We start from the raw sequence: 23,592 nt of genomic DNA, 5'->3' as shown, positions 1-23,592 counted from the left end.
CTGGGTGTAGTGGGTATCGAGTATGAGTTGCTTGCCTGTACCCGTTGTCCAGCTTACTCATAGCATGTGTCGTGAGTCTGGTCCTCCAGATTCGTTAGTCTCCGAACGACGTTTGTGTATGCTCAAATCCGGAGGAGTGTCGTATTGAATCACTATTGCCCTGCTCCGCCGCTTTATGGGAACAGACTCTTCGACCGAACTCGAGTCCGGACCCAAAGGACCTGATCCAGCCAAGTTCCGGTCGTATCCGCAGCAATTAACCAGATAGCGTTTACGGTGAACTGAGAGTGGAGACTGATGGCAATCCAGCTGCGTAAGCGCGACGCGGAGTGCATAACCCACCTACGCTTTAGGGTTGCCTATAAATACCGGTGGGAAGGAAAAGCAGTAAGGGTGGGTGGCGGAGGAAGAACCCTAAAACCTAAGAAAAAATGCCGCCAAAGTCAGCGAAGAAGGACGCCCCGGCCGAGCGTCCCATCCTCGGCAGATTCTCGTCGCATCTCAAGATTGGCATCGTAAGTTCTCCGTCCCCGGAAGAGATTTTTGGAATTCGTTCTCTATAATCCAGTTGATATTTCTTAGGATTTCCTCTCGTTGATTTTGTTTTGAGGTGATTCTTTGATACTAGGTTGTGAATGCTTATTGTTGTCGTGTTCCTTGTCCTGTAGAACTGCGAGTTTCCTTTCGATTTCTACGTTCATCTTATTAGCATTCTTATCGACGCAATCTTTTGTTTAGTTAAAAAAATCATTTCCAAATGTCTTTCTTTTTTTCAAGTAGCTTCCCGATCACGGATCAGTTTCAGGGTACTCAAGCTGCTTTGATTTTAAGGAAGCTTGGGTTCTTCCATATCATTGCCCTTCGCAGCTTGTGGTGTTATGCCAGAGAGAAGCGTAAGCTAGCTAGGTACTTTATTTGATTAAGTAGTATTTTCTGTCTTGGTTCCAGCACCTTTACTAAGTAGCTGATCCTTTGCGCCGGTTAAGCCAATCTGTTTTCCAATAATTGAATCTTTAGTGTCTATTATCGAGTGTTTTACCACAAAAAAAGACAAATGCATTTTGAAACCTATCGTTTCAATAGGATCTTATATTGAACTTCTTCTCATCAACTTGCATGTCCCATAAATATTTTTACGATTCTAGACAGTTTATGAAAAATTGGAAGGTGCTGTTATTTATATAAATTTTAATTTGGTAATAAAGAGTGGATCATGTCTATGGAACTTCAGAGACCTATTATTGCCACAATTTTCAAGTTATGACAAATTTGTTCCGTCAGATATTTTGTTGGAAAACTTGCTAACATCAATGTAATATTGCAATTGATTTAATAATTCAATATTTGTTCTATTCTTGATTGCTTGGTAATGTGATTTACCACCATCATTGGAAACATATCAGATTAAATTGGGATTCAATTTCTATATTAATTTGTCACTTACTTTATTTTGATTTTTGGGGTCTAACATTATGATTGTCTTGATTTTAGTGGTTGAATCTGACAATTTCTATTTTTCCCTGTTAAACTAATGGCTCTTCAGACACAGGAGCATTGTATTTCAATTACATGCTACCTTTTGCACGGTGCCTATATCATAGGGGAATTCCATACTCCAATTCAATCGTATGAAGAATAATTGTTTCTCTTCATTTGATTTGATAATTGGAGACATTTGGTCTCAGACTAGTTGCCCTTTTGTATATTTTTGTTCATATATTAATTCTGCAGGGGGATCAGGAGGTACATTTTCAATTTTGGACTTGCATGTGATATAGTAGGCAAGGCCGCACTTTAGCAGTACTTTATTTCATCTATGGTGTCCTGAATTGGCTTTTTATATAATGTCAACAAAAATGGTAGACATCCTTTGTTCAAGCAAGGTTGTAGGGTCCTGAATCTCATGATGACTTGAACTGTTGAACATGAGCACCGCTAATCAACTTTGTTTGCAAACTGAGCATATCTGGAGCTTCTGAAACTATGAAGAACTGGGCTTCCTAGTTGGTTGGAGAACTTTTGGCTCATGTCACAATGCAATATTTTGGAGTAATATGTTTATGTCCGGTTTAGAACTGAGAAATCAAGTGAACCAAGAAGTGGCTTCTATGTTGAGTATTTGGTTATGTTGTTGACATGTTGACTGGTTCCTCTTGCTCTTACTATAGATCCTGGCTATGTACGCATGTATGTATACATGTATATATGTGTGTAACTGTGTATATACATATATTGCAATACAAGTGGTGCAAGTGTAACATGTTCCCTTTGGTCTTTCAGAAATTTCTTGTAACATAGGATTTCTCCCTCTTTCAGTATTAGGTATCTTTATCAGATGTTATGTTTTACAAGACGGTTCTCTGATTCGGGATGCATACTTACACCATTTTAAAGATGGGCAGCTAATTGCTATTTGAATCTGATTTTTCATGGGAAGAATGCTCCAGGGAGGCTGGTTTTTTAATATCACAACTGAAAGTTTTTTGCTGAGAAGACACGGTTAAACAATTAATAAAATAATAATTTTTATTTCTATACAATACTACCATTGATTGATTTTGGTTAGAGTGAAAAATATTCTTAAGCAGTTGTGTACTTTTTAGAATTGTTGATAACACTTAAGTCATTCTAATTTTCTAAATCTGTTTTTTTTAAACTCTGTAAACTATATAGGTATTTTGAACTCCTGGCTTTTGTCTCAAAGATTTTAGGTCACTTCTGTTGAAAAGTTGGAGTTGCATGAGCAATTATAGTTTCTAAGGGGTGTTGTCTTTTAGGAGAAAGATCTTGCACTTATGTGCTTGGATGCATGTCTCATTCTATTTATTACAGACAAATATTCTGATATCTTCAGAATATCTCAATATTATTGCCGTTTTGAACCCATCCATTAACATTGATAAATATCCTGACATTTTCAAAATAGCACAAAAAAGGGAAATGTCACCGTATTATTGTGATATTATTTCAAGATATCCCCAATACTTTTCCAAATCTTCTACCAAAGCCCTTTTTCATATCTTTTTGCATTTCCACAAATAATATCTGCAATATGTTGAGACTTCCTCATTTTTATCACCGAAAGTCCTAAACAGTGTAAGCATTTTCTAAGAGGTAAGTTTTCCAATATTTTCAAAATATCGCGACAAACTAAAAGTATTTGTCACCTGTATACATATATTATAATATGTCCATAGTCACAAAAAATGCGTTATTTTCGAAAAAAAGGCAAAAAAAAGCAAGAAAATGAAATGCCGTTTTAAACTTTAAAAAACGTGTTTTTGTTTAAAAAAAACGTTAAAAACATTAACCTGTTTTCAACGCGTTTTTTCGTTTTTTTCCACTTATTTTTTCATACCAAACAATTTTTTTTTCATTTTCAATTTTTTTATTTGCTGCAAATCTACTTATCTTTTGATGTTTGTGTTATTAATTTCTCACTTATTTTATTTTTCCCCAATTTTTAGTTTGTTTAATTTTTTAAAATACTGCTTTTTCCCCTTTTTCCCGTATTTTTCAAGCCCGCCGTATTATACCCGACAAAAACCTCGCCGTTTAAAACTCCAAGACATTATTTGTGACTATGGTACATATACATATATATAACGCATATATTTGATTCATGTATGTATATTTATATATGTATACATAATATATAGATGTACTTACAATATATACATGTACATATTATATGTATATACACATATATAATGAGTACATATAATATATATACATATCGTATATGTATAACATATAATATATGATATATGAATATAAGATATGTATATTGTGCATATGTACATGCATGTATATATAACATTATATATATATATATATATATATATATATATATATATATATATATATATATATATATATATATAGGAAATATCATAATATTTCTTCTTTTTTCATAAAATTTCCTTTTTAATGATTTTTAGTGCATGTTTCCATTTACAAGATGTTTATTTTTAGAATTCAAAGGTGGATCCTTGGTAATATATTTGTAAGGAAATTAATATAGAACTTTTAATATTGTAAAAATAATGATAATACTTAATTTCATTTGGTTTTTTATTTTTTTGAACTCTCATGATTTTCTTGAGCTTTCGCCAGATTTTTAGGAAGAAAAACTGACCTTGTCAATCAATTCCCGAGAAAAACCTTGCCAATAGAAACCTATAAATATATTTTAAACATATAATTTTCTTCATTGAGCCTAGTCGTATAACCTGATTATCTTCTCAAGATTAAGCACAGAAGAATGAATTTGTGTGTCTGTGTTGTTCCTAAAGGTCTGCAACTGTCAAATTTTCCTAGAGTTGCTGGCTTCCGAGACATCATACCTATGCTTGAAGCTGCATAGATGAGTCTAGGATTGCTGCTTCAGTCATCTATTCATCTGTAGCTATAGGTCTGACAACTTCCATGAAATGATATATGCCTCTATTGTGAAGAGCATATTAACAGATAATGAGGCTAATCAATTGCATTCTTTGAGATTTACATTTGTCAACTAACTGGGCTGTTTTTCTTTCTTATATTCCACTGCGTAACATAGATGTAACTGTGAAGGTCTTCTATTTATTGTGTCATGGTCTCTTACAGGGGAAGTATGTGTGTGATGCAGAATGTGTGATGATCATTATGATTACGTGAAGCAATTAGCCTTTCAATCAGTTATATCCAATAAAAATACCTAGGACAACTAACTGGATGTTCTTTTGTTGCATAAAGACACTAATATTTCCTCTGTTTGAAATTTTAAATGCATCATGGCCTTTCAGAGGGGTTTGAAGTATTTATACCAGAGTGATAGGTCCAGTTGCTTGTCTTCATTCTGTTGTTTGATCTTTGACCGATTATCTCTTAGGGTAAAAAAGAAAGTTCCAATGCAATGATAGATGAGTTCTGCATCAAAGTCACAACAATTGCATCAAAAGTCACAAAAATTTACCCCATGTTTACTAGATTCATTTGTTCTTCTTGTCATGTAAAGTTGTCTACTCATTATTTTGCTTTCTTGGTGCTTCCCTAATATCTAGAAATGTTATGTTATGTTTTTGATCATGCATAATAGCCTGATTCTGCACATTGTTTTCGGGGGACATAGGAAAGTATAGCATATTAAATTTTACTTGCATCGTATTTTTCGTTAAGATTGTGCTTTCGCCCTTTTAGAACATCATAAATATTATGTGTAGCTTAATATAAGTTATCTTTTTTTTTTTCCATTGAATCCTGTCCTTTTTTCCTTGTTTAACTAAGTGTGTCTGGTTTCATTGGCAGGTTGGGTTGCCAAATGTAGGCAAGTCCACTTTGTTCAACACCCTTACAAAATTGTCAATACCTGCTGAAAATTTCCCTTTCTGCACCATAGAACCAAACGAGGCAAGAGTTAATGTTCCTGATGAACGATTTCAATGGCTTTGTCAGTTGTACAAGCCAAAGAGTGAGGTAATTCCATAATATTTCATTCTTTTCTTATTTTTACATTCTCATATGTTATAGGATACTCAATTCTACTTGTTTTTTCTACACAAGGAGGTAGGAGTCTCCAAGTTTTTTTATTGTAATTATTGTGGAAGCTGGTCGTTTTCAAAATGCTGCAAAGCACATATAGTTCATTAATCCTGATTGCCATCACATCATACGCATATATGAACATACTGGGCTTGTGTTTTGCTTAACTTCGAGGTTAAAATTTGAACAATAAATCATACTTAGCAAAAAATGGAAGGTCTCTAGTCCTAGTGTTCTTTATGAAGATGATAGAACTGTGGCAGCCTGTGCATGCTTTCAGTTAAAGAAGTAATATTATATTGACAGTGAAATTTTGCCTCTAGTTCCAGAAACGGCCTCACATTTCTTAATCTCCTGATAAGGAGCATAATTTTCCAGATAACTCCTTAGTGCTCCATTTAGGTTAAATCTGTTGTATTTCAGAATGGAGCTTTTGGAAATCTCCACATTGGTCTCAGAAATTTGAAGGATACTGTTAATTCAATCAAATGAAAGAAGATGGTTTGAGAAATAATGGTAAATATTGTACACCCTTGCTTGTATAACTGTGGTCTACATCAGGAAATTCAAGACCATGAGGCCCTACCTTGTATTGGAGGCAAAAATTTGCCCCAAACTTTTAAGTTTTTTCAATAAAGATGAAGGTTGGTTAGGTATCTCAATGACTTTTTGCAATGCTACATAGGACATAGATCATGCTAATTTTGTGCCCTCTTCCAATAATTTGTACATCAGAGAACATGGGGGACAAGTAAATTGAGCTATCCCAGTATAGTTTTTCATAAGTTTCATGTTGCAATTCCTTTATATATACCGTGTTTGTGTCAAGTCAATACATTTCCATGGTAATTTTGCTTGATTAAGGTTGTTACAGCATTTCATATTCCTATCATGTCATCTTCCAGGTTTAGGTTTACTATGAGAAGTTTTTTGGTTCATTGTCTATGTTGACATGATCAAAGCTGATGACTACTTCTATTATCATGAATTTAACATCTTGACTCTTTTACTGATGTTGATAGTGTGTTCTTTTCACCTATTACCTCCAAAGTGTAGAAAACACCCTGATATTATTGCCTTTTTTGGAACCAGCTTATAGTATTGGGGAAATATCATGGTACTGCCAAATATTGACAAATATGGCGATATTGTTGTTGATATTACAATAATTTTGCAAGTTTCTTGGAAAAAATTTCCTTATTTTTTAATCATGTGGAAACTTTTATGATTGTTTCTTGGCATCTTAGCTGGTTCTTTATTTCATAGTTTTTTTTCTTATCCTTTTTCTATTTTAAGGGATCTTCCTCTGATTTTTAAGTGGAAAAACATTTTGGAGAAGGGACCATATGAATTATTGTCAAGAATGGATTGGTGTCTGTAATTGACAGCAAAGGATCAGTGGGAAAAAGGGACCGTTTTAAATGCTTTTTATGTTTCATTGCAATTTCATTCTTGCTGTTCCAAAAAGTGAAAAAGAAACCTAGTTACAGTATGTAAACATGCAAAATTACAATATTTTGGAAAAATGCGAAAAATGAAAATATCACATTTTTTAAAGAATGTTTAGTTATTTATATATTTTTTTAAATTTTTTATTTATGAGACTTCCCAAGAAAACTTTCTGATTAATATTCTAGAAAAACCTCATCCATAATAACACGAAAGATATGACTATGTTTCAAGATAACAATAAGCTTTCGGAATTCTGTATTTACGAGCCCAACTCTTACCCAGCATGTGGACAAGGGTCCCAGGTTTCTTATTTTCCTAATATATGCTCATGCTTTTTGATGAAGGTGTCAGACCAAACAAATATTGACCTAGCTAACTTGGCATAAACATTTTGGAACACCAAATTTACCTTTTTTTTAACCTTGATTATTTTTGAAGCTCTTCAACTTTCATTTTCATTCTCAGCCTGCTTGTCTCACATTCTTGATGCTCATTTGTATTCCAAGTATCTCCGTCACATGCTCTGTTCTGTTCCAAGCATTTTCATAATCCCCTTTATTTCTCCTAGTCTTTGTTGCTCCATTTTTTCTAATGTTTCCTCTTGTGCGGACCCTAGGTTCAATCATGAGTTCTACAGTTCTACTCATTTGTCCAATTGAGGGAGCTATGTGAGAATATCCACAAAAATCATGCAAATATCCAAATAATCATGGATTTCCACCTTTCTTTGAAGTTTGAAAGTGGGTATTGACATTGTTTATCTAATTATAAAGGTCAGCTAACCAATTTTAATGATTAAATGATACTGCGGGATTGAAATAAAAAGGTTCAGACTCCATTTTAAAAGTGAACGAAAATATTGACTTAGTCAACACAAAGTTGGTCAAATCCAATGCATCTTATGCTTTGTCATGGTTGCTATTTGTGAAAAGCAATTCTTATATATTGATGCTGGTGATTGTAACAATATCAATATTAATGATAAGTGATGATGATGACCTTGAAAGGGAGTTGCTAATGTGCTGAATGTCCCACCTTTCTGTGTGGTGGTGCTCTGGAAAAGTTTTTCTAGTTACAGTGTTAAGCAATTTTTCTTGTACGATAATATGAAAATGAAAAATCCAAGTTATTCATCCATGTGGTCAACCAGTATAAAATGGATGTCTGCTTTCTGGCAGTTGCAAGCAAAGACAAGAAACATCAAGAAAAGCAGAAACATGGGGCCTCTTTTTGAATTAGGACTACATTTCTTTGAGTGCATGTTGCTCCACTTTCTTTGTCAAGTTTACTTGCACATTTCTCCTGTTGATAACTTTGGATGCAAGTTTAGATACCAAATAACTAAATTTTCATTAGAGCAGGTGTCTGCATTCTTGGAAATTCATGATATAGCAGGACTCGTGCGAGGTGCTCATGAAGGGCAAGGTTTAGGCAACAGTTTTCTATCTCATATTCGTGCCGTTGATGGCATTTTCCATGTTTTGCGTAAGTATTGCAGCAAATTTGTTTTATTTCATGCTGTTGTTGATGTTTTCCATGTTTTGGTAAGTAGTGTTGCAAATCTATTTTATTTTAGTGCTGTTGATAATATTCTCCAAAATTTTCATTCATAACCCTGGCCTGGGTGATGATTGCTGAAGGTATCCGACCTCTCCATTCTATGATGTTATTCTCTCTCCCTCTCTATGTTTTATCCCCCTATGTACTTACAGTAATAGCAAACTTGTTTGTAGCTGTATCTCCATATCTCTACAGACCGCTGTATCTGTGTGGCATGGAATTGATTCCCAGTTTCTTTTGTTTTGCTTTTGATTTGAAAATTATTTAAGGTGAAAGAAAGATGATATATCCTTCAGAAGTGTAATAAGTAATGATTTAAGGGGAGCTCATCTTGTTCTTCCTAAATGCAATGAATGAAAAGTGGAGACTTATTTTGGGCTAGCAGCTCACCTTCCTTTTAGGAACTTGTGCGATATGATGGGCCTGATGTTGTGCAATTAATATGGAACTGAGTTAGTTTCATATGAAATGATATGGAGTTTCATGTTTATAGGAGCATTTGAAGATCCTGATATTGTTCATGTTGATGACTCTGTTGACCCTGTCAGAGATTTGGAGGTTATAAGTCGAGAATTACGCTTGAAGGTGCATCCTTATCCGATGTCTTTGGCTTGATCCCCTCAATTGCATGTTTTTTTTTTTTATTTTGTGTGTGTGTGTGTGTGTGTGTGTTATATGTTATATTTATGTGCCCAGTGACACATCTATCTGTGTGTGTGTGTGTGTGTGTTGGATGTTATATATATGTGCCCAGACACACATCTATCTGCTTGATGTTTTTTGGATGCTTGTTTTACACTCATGTTCATTATAAACGTTAGTGGCTTGAGTTGGGTCATATGTCTGACCTAATTGAACATGTTTTCATCAGGTAAAATAATTAGAATAAAAGCTTAATAATGTTTTATTTAGCTTCAAAACTGTTCAAATTCATACTCAGTTGAGGTTGCCATTGTTATCAGACCAGCATCCACTCAGTCAAGCTAGTCGGCCTAGTTGCTGGTTGCATGACTATTCTTTGGCCTAAAAATTGTTAGGGTCTAGTCGAGTGATCGTCTGTGTTTTAGATTGGGGATTCACTGATTAGGTGCCCAACTAGGCATCTAGACAAAGACTAGTTGTCTACATTGCATGGACACTGATAGTGTTCCAGCGTCAGGTGCAGGCATTGTCATAAATATTGTTTTTGGGTTCTTGATGATGAGGTTTTTCTCGGGTATTTTTAGGTAAAGTTGTTTTTTTTTTAAAATAAAAAATAAAAAAATCCTAACAATTAAGTAAAAATAGAATAACAGAGAAACTAATAAGAAGATATTCATAAATAACTGGATAAGCAACAAATAAAAAGTAGAAATGGGAACTAGTAGTTTGATAAATGCACAACAGCACAAGCTGCAACTAACAACAATTTAGCCCTCATTGCTTTACAACACAAATCAATTCATTCTTCAGTTAAAAAAAAAAAATCAAGTCTTCTTTTGAATATAAAATAAGTAGTTCTCCAACTTAATTTTTGAATTTTCTTCCTTAGAAAAATGGGTTCACATATGTTAATTTTGATTGTGCATGATTGGTTTTGCATTCGTAACTCTGATTTCTTTGACAAGTTGAAGCACTGGATTTACTAGAAATTTTAATTTCCACATCTTAAAGCACAGGAAAGAAGATACAAACATCTCTTACAAAAGTCCTAACATAAATTTAAAAAAGAAGACAAAATTTGGAACTATATCTTTGTTATTTTGATAATTAACCAGTTATCAAAATTGAAAATATAAAAAAACTTATAAAATTAGAAAAATACATGGATGTGTAGAGTGAATAAGATTCATGACTAGCCTATGTCACATAAGTGCAGGGTGAGGGTGCAGGTGCTGGAGTGGCACATCTCAAAAAAATTTAGGTGCGGCAGTGTGGCAAGGGTATTTTTGTTGTTATTAATAATTTATTATTATAACATATTTATTATTATTCTAATATATATATATATATATATATTAATATATATATATGTATGTATAATTGTCTATAAAGTATAAACCACAAAATTATCAAATAACAAATTCAAAATTGCAAATCATGATATCAATCGTCAATTCAACAAGAAATATACTATAGTTTCGAGTTTACAACTCATACAAATGTTGTTAAAGGCATAGCGTAATGCGTATCGGTCGGGCCAACCTATACGCTGTATCGCAAACTTAATGTAACATATCGTAAAATTATTTTTTGATTTAAATATTAAAAATCAGAAAAAATAGAGAAAAATTCATAAAAAATAAAAAAACTGGAAAAATAAAGAAAAATGTATTCAATGTAAAAAAATCATCATACATAAGGAACATTCATGTATATCAACAACACATTAAAAAATAAGAAATCAGAGATTCATAATAACGTAATAAGCATCCATCACAATTTTAAACATGAAAATTTTATAGAATCTTAGGACTTAAGAGTCTTAGGACTTGGAGTCTTAGCCTCTTAAGACTTAGATTACATCAAAATTCATAAGTTCAAAACATATATTTTTCATCTTTCACGATTCAATGATAATCCTAGTCATTTGCATCATTTTCTTCATTAATTGCTTCTATCCCTTCTGTTGGAATGTTGCCAACATTCCATTGCTCTCTAGCCTCTTCTTGTTCAAAAAGCTTGGCTGCTTCTTCAATGTTCAAAAAATCAATGTACACCACTGCAATGCAGGTTCCAACATTATATCTTCACAAAACTAGTAAAAACCTACAATTAACTGTAGGATGCTTCTTATGGGTTCAAAATTATCATTGTACTTCTTGCTGGTAGAGCCTTATTGTTACCTACAATTTTCTTTCTGTTTGTTTACTTTTTTTTTTTGCAAAAATTTCAAAAGGTTACATGTTCCTTCTTTCATTTTGTGTTTAGGATATAGAGTTTATGGAGAGGAAGGTGGAGGATCTTGAAAAAAGCATGAAAAGGAGCAATGACAAGCAATTGAAGTTAGAACATGAGTGCTGCATGAAGGTATGTTTGTGTCCTTAAATCTTATGTTTGGAAGGTATTATACTACCGTGATGGTATCTCTTGTAATAAGTTAGGTGCTGAATCTATTTCCTTTTTATGTTCACAACATAAGGAGGTGCTTGAGCCTTACAAGATTACTTGTTGCATATTTTATTGCCTTTGATTTGTTGGTGTAGCTATGCTTGTTGGTACAGGTATCTGTATTTCCGCATCTCTGCAATCAATGCAGCTATCTTGCTTAGTCACTATTAGGTTTAACCAGGGTCGAAGGTTGTACTGGAGTATGTGCTCAAAATATGCGAAAGCAATAGTCTAATCTGGACTTTTTAGGGGTGTAAATAGCTTGATCTATCAATGACCATTTTAGGTCATGTATATGTGCTTGGAAGGTTAAACATGGATCTCTTAGTCACATAGGTATTCAGGTATGTAATGTAGATCTATGAGAAATTAGGCTTATGAATATTAGGTGTAATAAGTTAGCCAGGACCAAAGATGTTGAGGAACCATTCGGGCTTGCATGATTGTATTTACCTTGTATATATTGTGCAAGGGGAGTCCCATAAATTATGAACAAAATCAAGAGGTTGTTACTTCCCTAATCCTAGCTTATTATGTGTTACGGTGCACATATTTTCCTTTCTTGTATAGGAAAGAAACAAGTAGTAGGTGACTGACAACTAGTCTTGGTGCTTGGGCAAAATGTCGAGAAGATAAGCTCTCACTGCCCTGGAGAACCTTCGAATGTAGGTAGATGAAGAGCGTCTAGCACTCACAGGCCAAATAGATGTGAGCGAGAAGAATTTCAGTGACCTTGGCCAAAGGTTGTTGGAGGTAGACTAGAGAGTGCATACAATCTTAACCGAGAATAGACATTGACGTCATTGTTTAGAGAAATAGTCAACAAAATCAAGAGAAAAACCAGTTCAAGACAACTAGTGCTCCAATCATAATCGGCCAGCAGTCAAAGGGCAAAAATGAAAATGGCATGAAACACATAAACCCTCATGTCATTCTCCAACACAAGCATCCAAGGTACGTAGCCTCCTCTTAGATTCTCTATCGGGCCCTTTCATAGAAATGGGTTAACAAACAAGGTATGTACAAGCCATGAAGATGGAATACCCCAAATATTTAGGCCACTTAATTCAGTATCTGGGGTTGAACAATATTTTAAGTGCCAAGAAATTCCAACAGTCCACTGAGTCTCTCACACAACAGGGACAAATGCATGGCAAGGATGCAAACGGGGGAGGAACCTTCTAGTTATATATGTGGACAAGGTTCTTGTTAGCAAAGTGTTGATAGTTACAAAGTATCATGCATGCTTTGTAGTTATATATATAAAGAAAAAGACTTATAATAGGTTGGGTCAGGGACCAAAGAGGTTCAAAAACCATGCTGCCCATGTGGCTGTATTACCTTATATATGTTTGACAGGGTGAACCCCCAAAACTATGAATGAGATGAAAAGGTTGTTATTTTCACATCCCTAGCTTATTATATGTTAGAGTGTGTGTTTTCATTTCTTTCTTCTCACAGGAAAGAGCCAAGATAGCCGGTGACTGCCATTTTGTCCAGTTGTCATTTTTCCAATTGCTTCATGTTTCTCTAGAATGTTTCAAAGACCAGGAGGCATTTAAAAGTTATGAGAGGAATATCTTGAAAATGTCAATGAAGTTTTAAGTTTTAACTACTACGTTTTTAAGGTGCAAAGGCTGATAAACTAGTATTTTGCGTATCGTTCTGCATTACAATGCATAATGTATTGTGGACCATCACATAAGACTACCAATGTTGAGAAAACTTCATGGTAAGCCCATGTATCCAGTGTTATTATTAGGAGTGTAACACCCAATATTGACCATATAGCATTATACATGTTTGACATCTCCTAGACCTTCTTAGGAGTTGTGTGCAAGGCTACTTTTGTCATTTTGAAGAAGAAAACATCAATTTAAGTATGTGAGGTATTAATCTTTGGTCAAACAAGGAGAGGTTTCCTTCGTTTTCTGCGTGACAACTCATTTTTCTTATGAAAGATATAAAATTTTCCATGACCATTTATACTGTAAACGGTATAAATTCTTCCAATGTAACCATAGGTTTCTATTCTAAGTCACATGGATACTGGTAATGGTACAAGTACAACGATGCGTGTATGGTACGACAATTTTGGAAGATGTGGGTACAAGCCACAAGGATATGTAAGGTAATATAATATGTATACACAATCCCACAAAAGTTAACCCATTTTGTTAAAAGAAAATGGGTTTAGTGTTAAAAAGAAAATGGGTTTAGTTTATTTTGAATAACATCTAATGTATATATACAAAATGTCACAAAAAATTCGTGGATTTTTTTAAAGAAGAACGATTTAACGTGTTTTGGATCCAAGGTGTCTGACGTGTCTGAGTACTGGTATCAGACTATTGGAGTGTTGACATGGGTACGTGGATAAATTTTCCATGTCCATGTGACTTCGTATTTACATGCAAAATTTTTCAATCTTGCATATTGACTGTTTGAAAATGGGAAGTCCATGAATCAGGGCTTCATACTCTCCTGTCATTGTCTGACTAATCTAAGTTGTCGTCATTTGTTAAAAGTTTGTGGTGCTTGGTCTTAGTTTCTATTATTTTTGAAGATATGGTTTCAACTTTCAAATGATCCTGCATTGCGATGGTGCACGCAAGTGAAGATGATAATAAAGTGAAAATAATTGTAAGTTTTCTAAAAAAGGGATTGCTGCAGGTGTTTCTTTATGGATTCATAATTTTTGGAATGCAAAAGTCAGCGAAAAATGTTAAAAATTATGGATGTAGTAAAAGCAGCCAAAAGTAGGATTTGTTGAAATCACTTCTTGTATATATCTATACACATACATGGATGTATATATGTATGCATGTATTATGTAACTGGATCTTGACAATTAGTTGTTGGAACACTTCTCTATTTTTCTTCTCATTAAATGTACAATAATAAGCATTCAATGGTTTGAGAGAGTGAGTTGTTTGAATTTTACAAGAAACAGTTCTTATGATGTTTGTAGTCAAAATTATGAGGCATTCTTAACCGGTCGTTTTGAAATGCCTAAGTATGGCATGTTTTTGGGCCTAGTCTAGAATACAACTTCACTTTGGCATCATGTAAGCTGTAGGTTCCCTAGTGATAACTTCAGCCCTAGGTGCTCAAGTATAGCCTAATCGAGAGCCACCTAAAATCTCTTTTCTTCCTTCGTCTTTCATGTAAAGAAATTATATGTGAAGATTTTTTATTAATTTGGCTTGTGAGCTTTCTCAATTTATTGTTATTTTAAGGTCTTTTTTATATTTAAATTCGTTTCAAATCTTGTTTGGATCATTGACTAGCTACAACTTCTCCTGCCCATGGTTTGTCTACCTTGGCGTTAATTAGTGTTCTTCTTCAGTTGATTGCAAACCGAGAAGCTGTGTATTGGAAAGTTAAAAACGAAAAAAATGTTCTGGAAAATGTCCCCTGTTGACCTTTCAGTACAAGTTTTCCTTTGATTTTTTTTCACTCTTCTTCGGTACCAAAGACTAATGGTGCATCTCATATCAGTTTCTAGTTTTTGATATGCAAAGTCCTTGTTCTACAAGAACCTAATGTGTTGTCACCTTTATTGGTTTTGTATACTTGTTGATGACACATTATGCTTTTTTAAGGTATTTGTGCTAGCTCCTAATTGTCAATTGTCATTTGAGATAAATAAAAGGCATCCAAATGGATTGCTAATGTGACTGGAAGCTCAATCTTGCTTCTGAACCGTGCTGTTAGATCTCTACAGAAAGAGGGAAAAAGGTAAGAAATGATGGATCAGATGCTACCATTCGATGTGCTATGTGAAAGCTCAGGATGGAAACATGATCATGGGCTGGACGATTGAAATCCTTGGACATGAGGCACAAAGCATTCTCTAAAGCAAAGCGTGAGTTTTGTTTAAAAGTGAAACTCTAGGGTAGGAGTGAATGGCAGAAGGAAGAAAATGGGTGCATAGGTGGTCTATTAGAAACTAATAAGAGGGAATGGAGAATGGAAAGAGAGAGTTCTGGTTGATTGAATGAACGAGGGCCTTGGGAGCACTCTTTGCTGGTTTGGAACAAAAAAGGATTATTTATGGGATAAAATAGCACAAAATTCACTTGCTTTTGGATGAACTTGTCACGCTTTTTATGCCATTGCAGAAACCTAACTCATGGTGCATAAAGCACTGATGACCACATGTGGAAGCATACATGGGGTGAACCTGTGGATGTGTCACGTGAAATAGTTGATCCTTCTGGTCCAAATCATATGTTTTGAATTTTCTTTTCAGGTGAAAGCATGGCTTGAAGAGGAAAAAGATGTACGCCTTGGAGACTGGAAAGCTGCTGATATAGAATTTTTGAATACTTTCCAGCTGCTCACTGCAAAGCCTGTTGTGTACTTGGTGGGCCATTCTATTTGTTTCTTTCTTATTTATGACTTATTTGTATTTTTGGTTTTTGTTTTATAGTTTTGATCTTTTATACATTTCTTTTATTTTATCAAGACATAGCCCTGTGCTGCATGATCGACATTTGGACACCCGTGTCATGCCTCTTTATGCATCAATTAGGTTGAAAATTCTGCACAGAATTTTTTGAAACCCTGAATTTGCTTTGCCATCTTTGTGATATTGACTTGGACCTTGAAAAATTTGCCAGGAAATTGTATCTTTTGTTTCATGATTGTTGATAGGTGCTGGTGTGGGTGCGAATGCAGTAATTTTTCAAAACAAATTTAGGTGCGGCTGTGCCTCTGTCAAGAATGTATCTATATGTGTGTGTGTGTATATATCAATGTTAGATTGTTATTTAGTTGTTTAGTAGCCTTATTTATTTATGTTTACATATTAACTTATTAGAGCTGATTTAGTCAGGTGCACATTTAAATGGTCACTTTTGCCCTGATTCAGCTGACCCCACTGGATGTGCTGTGTCAAAGAAGCACCAGCATCAACACGGGTGCGACGCAGGTGTGGCGGCCATTTAGGAGCACCCCTATGACATAGCTCAAGACCTTCTAAGCAATATGCTATCCATAAAATTACATAAGGAAAATCCTCAAAAAGGATTTAGGCCATCAGTTTTTTAGGTCTCTATGGTTTAATTAAGACTTGCTTCGCATGCTGCACTTTGGATCATTGGCTGATACAAGTGCTTGAGATATCATTTCTGTGCTGCAACTCTGTAATGTTCTTTCAAAAATTTTGCGAGTTTATCTTGATCTTCAATATTTTGGGCCAGTGATTAGCATGCTGAAACATGCCCATGGTTTTGCATGCCTTCTATCACTGGTTCATTATACTGGACGGAATACCTATGCAAGTAAAATGTGCTGAACCCGTGACATCATAGATGGTGAACTTGTTCACTTTTCTTTCTTTTCTCAATTTATATTTCAAAAGGTAGGCCTGGTTGGGATTTCCACTTGGGATAACTGGTTAGCATCTTAACATTCCAGAAGCTTGTCAATCATATTCAGTGTAGCTACTGATAATAAGGACGTAACTTCTCTTAGTATATCTTTTTTTTATCAATTTACGAAAAACTTGGTGTGCCATAACATTTAAGACAGGGTGGGTGCCTGATTGGGCATATTGTTCTTTTGACATTTTGAGTCTTCTGAAGCATTTTCAAGTGAAATGTTGATGTTTAGCAACTTTTCATCTAAAGTTTTTGTAGTATCTTAGCTAGATGGTTACTGGTGAGAGGTTATTAAATGAATTTATGGAGCATTAGTAGAACACCTAAGGCCGTTTACCAAGTTTGAGTCTCCTTATTGCTTGGTGATGCTTTTCATTCTTTGTGATGCTTGACGTGCTGTTGTACTCACAGGTAAACATGAATGAGAAGGACTACCAAAGAAAGAAGAACAAGTTTTTACCGAAGATACATGCATGGTATAAATGCTTATTTTATGATAAATATTTATCTCAGATCTCTATACTTCATTCGGAAGTTAAGGTTCTGCAATGCTGCAATCTTTTCTCATATGCTTCTTTTCCATGCTTGAACTGTTGAAGTTTAAAATATTTTTTTTGAGTAAAAATGGTCTGCCTATCAGTCTTGTTAAATCAGTTCAGGAATCGAATCGGCCAGCCTTCCAATTATTGGAATTGGCTGGTTTGCTGATTCAAGCGACTTGTTTGTGAATCGCCAAAAAATATTTGAAAAAATAATATTTTTTTTAAAATAATGAAAAATATATGAATTAATTAACAAAAAAACTAAAACATATTAAAAAAATAGTTTAATGTGACATGTGACTCCCTGAATCAGCCATGGAATTGAATCGGTTTGCCTCTAATGTGATTTGAAGAGGCTGATTCAGGCCTATTCTAGTAGGTACCCAAGTGTGTCCAAGTACCCATTTTCGGTAACATAATTGTGATATACATGACGTTATATCTTTGAATTCAATATCTTGCATAAACTAAATAAACTAAATCCAGTCTTGAAAGTTGAAAATTTTACTGGTCAAGCATAACTTTTATGCTACCAGAAAAAACTGGTACTGTGAGCAAGTAGAAAGAATTTTTTTTTCATGAGGTTGAGGTAATATTTGGAATTTTTGACTTATTAATTATTGAAACGTGTAGAAACACACACCAAGATGGAGAGAAAGAAAAGGAACACACAATATACGTGGAAAACCTCTAAGAGAGGTGAAAAACCACGGAGAAGCTCTAACCTAGGTGCACAACCACAACCCTAGGAGAGAGAAAATGTTATTCCACTTAATCAACAATTACACCATAAGTGGGATTAAATAAGAGGGAAAAACGCCTAGGGTACCGAGCCACTCTCGGTACCCGTGCCCATGGGACCGGGTCTGGATCCAGACCTGGTTCCCTATACATGATATGTTAACACTCCCCCTCAAGCTTGGCATACATGTCAAACATGCCAAGCTTGCTTACATTTTTCTCGAATTGAGATGTACATAAGGCTTTGGTTAGAACATCTGCAATTTGATCTTCAGACTTCATATAAGGTAGGATCAACTCCTTTGAATCTATGCGTTCCCGTATGAAGTGGCGATCAATCTCCACATGTTTAGTTCTGTCATGCAGAACGAGATTATTCGCAAGATTAATTGCAGACTTGTTGTCGCAGTACATCCTCATCTTCTCTTCTGTTTCAACACCAATATCTGTTAGGAGAATCTTTAACCATAACATTTCTGTAACTCCCATAGCCACAGCCCTGTATTCAGCCTCAGCACTGGATCTAGAGCATACTTCCTGTCTCTTACTTCTCCAAACAACCAGGTTACCCCCCAGAAAGATGCAGTACCCTGTGGTAGACCTCCTAGTATCAGTACATCCTGCCCAATCTGCGTCAGAGTATCCTTCAATATTAAGTTGGTCTTGCTGAGTATAGAGTAACCCTTTTCCTGGGTCATTCTTTAGGTACCCCAACACTCTTTCTGCACTCTTCCAGTGACAATCAGTAGGAGCATGCATAAACTGACTCAACACATTCACAGCATAAGTAATATCAGGGCGAGTAAGAGTAAGATAGATGAGTCTACCAACCAGCCTCTGATACCGCCCTTTTCCTTCCTCATCTAGGATGTTACCAGTTTTGATGCTTATCTTTGTACCAGACTCCATTGAAGTTAGAAAGGGTCTGCACCCAAGTTTGCCTGTCTCCTTTAGAAGATCCAGAGTGTATTTCCTTTGGCTCATAACCAGCCCTGTCTCTGACCGAACAATCTCTATCCCCAGAAAGTACCTTAGTTTACCCAAATCTTTAAGATCAAATTCAGCAGCTAACCTCTCATTCATCTTCTTTTTCTCTTCTTCATCGTCACCTGTGACTATCATATCATCAACATACACAAGAAGAAGACTCACCAGGCCATCTCTCTGCTTAATGAATAGGGTGTGATCACCATTTCCCTGTTTGTATCCATTTGTCTTCATCACTATCCTCAGTCTTTCAAACCATGCTCTAGGAGACTGCTTTAATCCATACAAGGCTTTCTTGAGATGACAGCATTTTCCGCTTTGAACATATCCAGGAGGCATACTCATATAGACCTCTTCTTCTAGATGGCCATTCAGGAATGCGTTCTTAACATCAAGTTGATCCATGCTCCACCCCTTTTTCACGGCAAGAGCTAATATGACCCTCACAGTTTTCAGTTTGGCAACAGGAGCAAAGGTTTCAAGATAATCAATACCATATTTCTGGCTGAACCCCTTTGCAACAAGCCGAGCCTTATACCTTTCCACAGTACCATCTGGTTTGTACTTCACATTGAACACCCACTTTGAACCAACTAAATGAGTCCCTTTGGGAATATCCACAACTTCCCAAGTGTCATTCTTTGCCAAGGCATTCATCTCCTCTGTCATGGCCTGTAGCCATTTAGGATCCTCTCTAGCATCTTCCACACACCTGGGAATAACAGACTTAGACAAGGATGTTATAAAGCATTTGTAATTCTTACTCAATTTCGCATAAGAGACAAATCTCTGAATAGGATGAGAAGTACAAGACCTGGTGCCCTTGTGCAGGGCTATAGGAAGCTCTTCATTGATTAGACTTGGGTCATCCGGGGAGCTCACAGGATTGGGATTGATTACATCAACATTTTCAATCACATCTGTCTTCTTCCTTTTGTACACCTGGCCGAACAAATGATCACGGGCTGTAGGCTGATTATCAACAAGACCCTCGTCCATGTGATGGTCTCTATCATCTCTGACTGTGTCTGCCACACTGTCACTGGCCTTGTAATCCAAGAAATCCGTAAATTGAATCAACTGATTTGAGGAATACTCTTCACTACTGTGCCCTAGATACTCCCCCTGAAGAGGATTCACATGAAAGTATGCCTCATGTTCATGGAAGGTGACGTCCCGGGAAACATAGACTTTAGAGGTGGTAGGATCAACACATTTGTATCCCTTCTGAGTGGAGGAATACCCCAGGAAGACAGCCTTGACAGACCGAGGATCAAGTTTCTTGAGGGTGGGACTATGGTCATGAACAAAACAGACACACCCGAACACCCGAGGAGTAAGAGGCCAGGGATTCTGAGTAGGCCAAAGCATAGAGTACGGGGAATGGCCCTGCAACACACGGGTAGGCATACGGTTGATAAGGTGGGCACTAGTGAGAAGCGCATCACCCCAGTAGCGCTTGGGAACCTGACGATGGAACAGAAGGGCCCGGGTAACATCAAGCAAATGGCGATTCTTCCGTTCAGCCACGCCATTTTGGGGAGGTGTGTAACTACATGACGTTTCATGAACAATCCCCTTGCTCTTCAAGAAATCATCTAGGGATTGAGAGACATACTCTCTAGCATTATCGGTGCGAAAAGCTTGGACAGACGTCTGAAACTGAGTCTCAACAAAGGCCACAAAGTTTTTGACAATAACGGGAACTTCACTACGTTCTTTCAACAGATACACGAACGTACAACGGGAGTAATCATCAATAAGGGTCATAAAGTAATGAAAACCACGACAAGTGGGTACTCCCGAAGGACCCCAAACATCAGAATGAACCAAAGCAAATGGACGAGTGGTTTTATTGAATGAAATAGGGTACGAGGCCCTAACATGTTTAGCCAAATGACACACTTCACAGGTGAAGGAGTCCATGGAAACAGAATGAAACAAACTAGGAAACAACTTCTTAATCAATGGAAACGGAAGATGACCAAGCCTCTCGTGCCATCGCATAATAGTAGATCTGTCTTCTACGCCTGACAACTGTCCACTAGTGGCTGAAATAAGAGCGGACGCAACCTGCACAGGCAGTCTGTAGAGTCCATCAATAGCCGAACCAATCTCAATCTTCTGCCCCGTCACCAAGTCATGCAGAAAACACCGATCAGCAGAAAAGATCAGATTACAGTTCAGTTCTTTAGTAATACTGCTGACAGATAGCAAATTCACAGGAATATTGGGAACATGAAGAGCATTATGAAGACAGTATTTATTTAACAAGGACAAACTCCCTTTTCCAGCCACAGAGATAGAAAAACCATCAGCCATAGATACACGTTGCTGCCCCGAAGACAATTTGTATTCTTGGAACATCTTAGGGTCCCCTGTCATATGATGCGTAGCACCACTGTCAACAATCCAATCACCATGTGAGGAATTACCTTGGTCACTAGTAGCCACGAGAGCTTGGGCTAACTTAGCCCCCTCAGACGTGGAAGTATCCTCCTGAGTAGTAGACAGCCGGCTGATATACGCTTGCAGTTCTTTGATTTGATCGGAGGAAAGCTTAGATTTGGCAACATTTGACGGACTACTCTGACTAGGCTCAGGCACAGAAGGACTCCGGCGGCTAGAAGGAGGACGACCCCGGACAAGCCGCCTCTCAGGATGAAGATCCCAACAAAAATCAACAGAATGTTCTCATTTGTTGCAATGGCTACACCGCCGAACAGGACGCTGTCCAATCCCAGAAACACGACTAACAAAGGCTGAAGGAGAACTCCCCTGACTGGTGTCAATATGCATCACCTGGCGACGCTGTTCTTCAGATTCCACACGGTCATACACCTCTTCAATTCCGGGGACCTCGTCACAATTAAGAATTTGGCTCCTAATGGATTCAAATTCATCGCGTAAGCCTCCTCCGAGGAAAAGAAACGTCCGATCCATCCATTCTTTGTCCCAGTACAAGGCATGATCAGACCCACAGTGCCAGTCATCATTCACATGGTAGTCAAGTTCCTCCCACTTAGTCTTTAGGGCTGCAAAGAAGGCGGCTACAGACAAGTCACCCTGTTTAAGAGAGTATATGCTACGTTTGATTTGGTACGTACGCAATACTCTCTTCTTACGGCCATACATCCGTGCAAGCACAGTCCACATGTCGTAGGCAGTCGATTTACGCAAGATCAAAGGCTGAATATCTGCAGAAACAGAACTAATAATCCATACTTTAACCTGACTATCTTCCAACGTCCAAGTAGCCCATCGCGGATCGGTTTTTGAAGGTGCAGGCTTCTCCCCAGTAATGTAGGGCAGGCGACCACGACTGGTTATCCCAATTTCTAGGGCAGCCGACCAAGAGAGATAGTTATCCTTGTTCAGCCGGATGGAGGTGACTTGAACAGGCAAGATCTCGCTCTTGGTATTGTTGCCCGAGTCTAGGGCATCATCGATCTTGAGGGACATCTCCTCGGCCATCACAATCACCAAGGAGAAATAATACCCAGCACCAGAGACGACAAACAAGAGGCAGCGGCGCTGGACGGCGGCGGTGTGGAAGAGAGCGACGGCGGTGGGCAGCGTTGGCGCGGGACGGCGGCGGCGCTGAAATGGGCGACGGCGGCGCTGAAATGGGCGACGGCGGCGCTGAAATGGGCGACGGCAGCGCTGGACAGCGGCAACGCAGCAGAGAACAACCGCGCTGGACGATGGCGGCGCAGCTGGCAGCGCTGGACGGTGGCGGCGCAGCAGCGGCAGAAAAAAAATGGCAGAAACAGCAGCGGCAAAGAAACACGGCGGAAACACGACTATCACACCAACGATCTCTCACGCGTTGGCTCTGATACCATGTAGAAACACACACCAAGATGGAGAGAAAGAAAAGGAACACACAATATACGTGGAAAACCTCTAAGAGAGGTGAAAAACCACGGAGAAGCTCTAACCTAGGTGCACAACCGCAACCCTAGGAGAGAGAAAATGTTATTCCACTTAATCAACAATTACACCATAAGTGGGATTAAATAAGAGGGAAAAACGCCTAGGGTACCGAGCCACTCTCGGTACCCGTGCCCATGGGACCGGGTCTGGATCCAGACCCGGTTCCCTATACATGATATGTTAACAAAACGGAATCCATTTTGAATTGGAATAATGTTTACTGATGCAAAAAATTTGTCTTCCATCCAAAATTTGAGAATATTGGGCATGAACTGTTCAACCTTTGTGCATTTATAGTTCCGCATATTTTTCAAAATTCTGGTTATCCTTTTGTAATAAAAGATCACTGTTTGCTTTTATTCGGTGGTCGCCAA

At 37.0% G+C, this 23,592-nt stretch overlaps 1 protein-coding gene across 1 annotated transcript in view; it reads left to right on the top strand.

The window, feature by feature from the left end:
* The first annotated feature begins 344 nt into the window (after positions 1-344).
* Positions 345-23,592, top strand: part of LOC116267574 (obg-like ATPase 1) — a 42,995-nt gene continuing 19,747 nt past the window's right edge. Inside the window, exons 1-7 of the mRNA XM_031649381.2 lie at positions 345-515; positions 5,290-5,457; positions 8,337-8,460; positions 9,029-9,120; positions 11,446-11,544; positions 15,881-15,994; positions 17,424-17,488. Of these exons, the coding sequence (XP_031505241.1) occupies positions 432-515; positions 5,290-5,457; positions 8,337-8,460; positions 9,029-9,120; positions 11,446-11,544; positions 15,881-15,994; positions 17,424-17,488 (746 nt within the window). The 5' untranslated portion in view covers positions 345-431. The remainder of the gene's footprint in view (positions 516-5,289; positions 5,458-8,336; positions 8,461-9,028; positions 9,121-11,445; positions 11,545-15,880; positions 15,995-17,423; positions 17,489-23,592) is intronic.

Source organism: Nymphaea colorata, chromosome 14, assembly GCF_008831285.2.
Source record: "Nymphaea colorata isolate Beijing-Zhang1983 chromosome 14, ASM883128v2, whole genome shotgun sequence".
NCBI lineage: Eukaryota > Viridiplantae > Streptophyta > Magnoliopsida > Nymphaeales > Nymphaeaceae > Nymphaea > Nymphaea colorata.
Note: the sequence above shows the minus strand (reverse complement) of the source record. Positions and strands in the feature narration are given on the sequence as shown.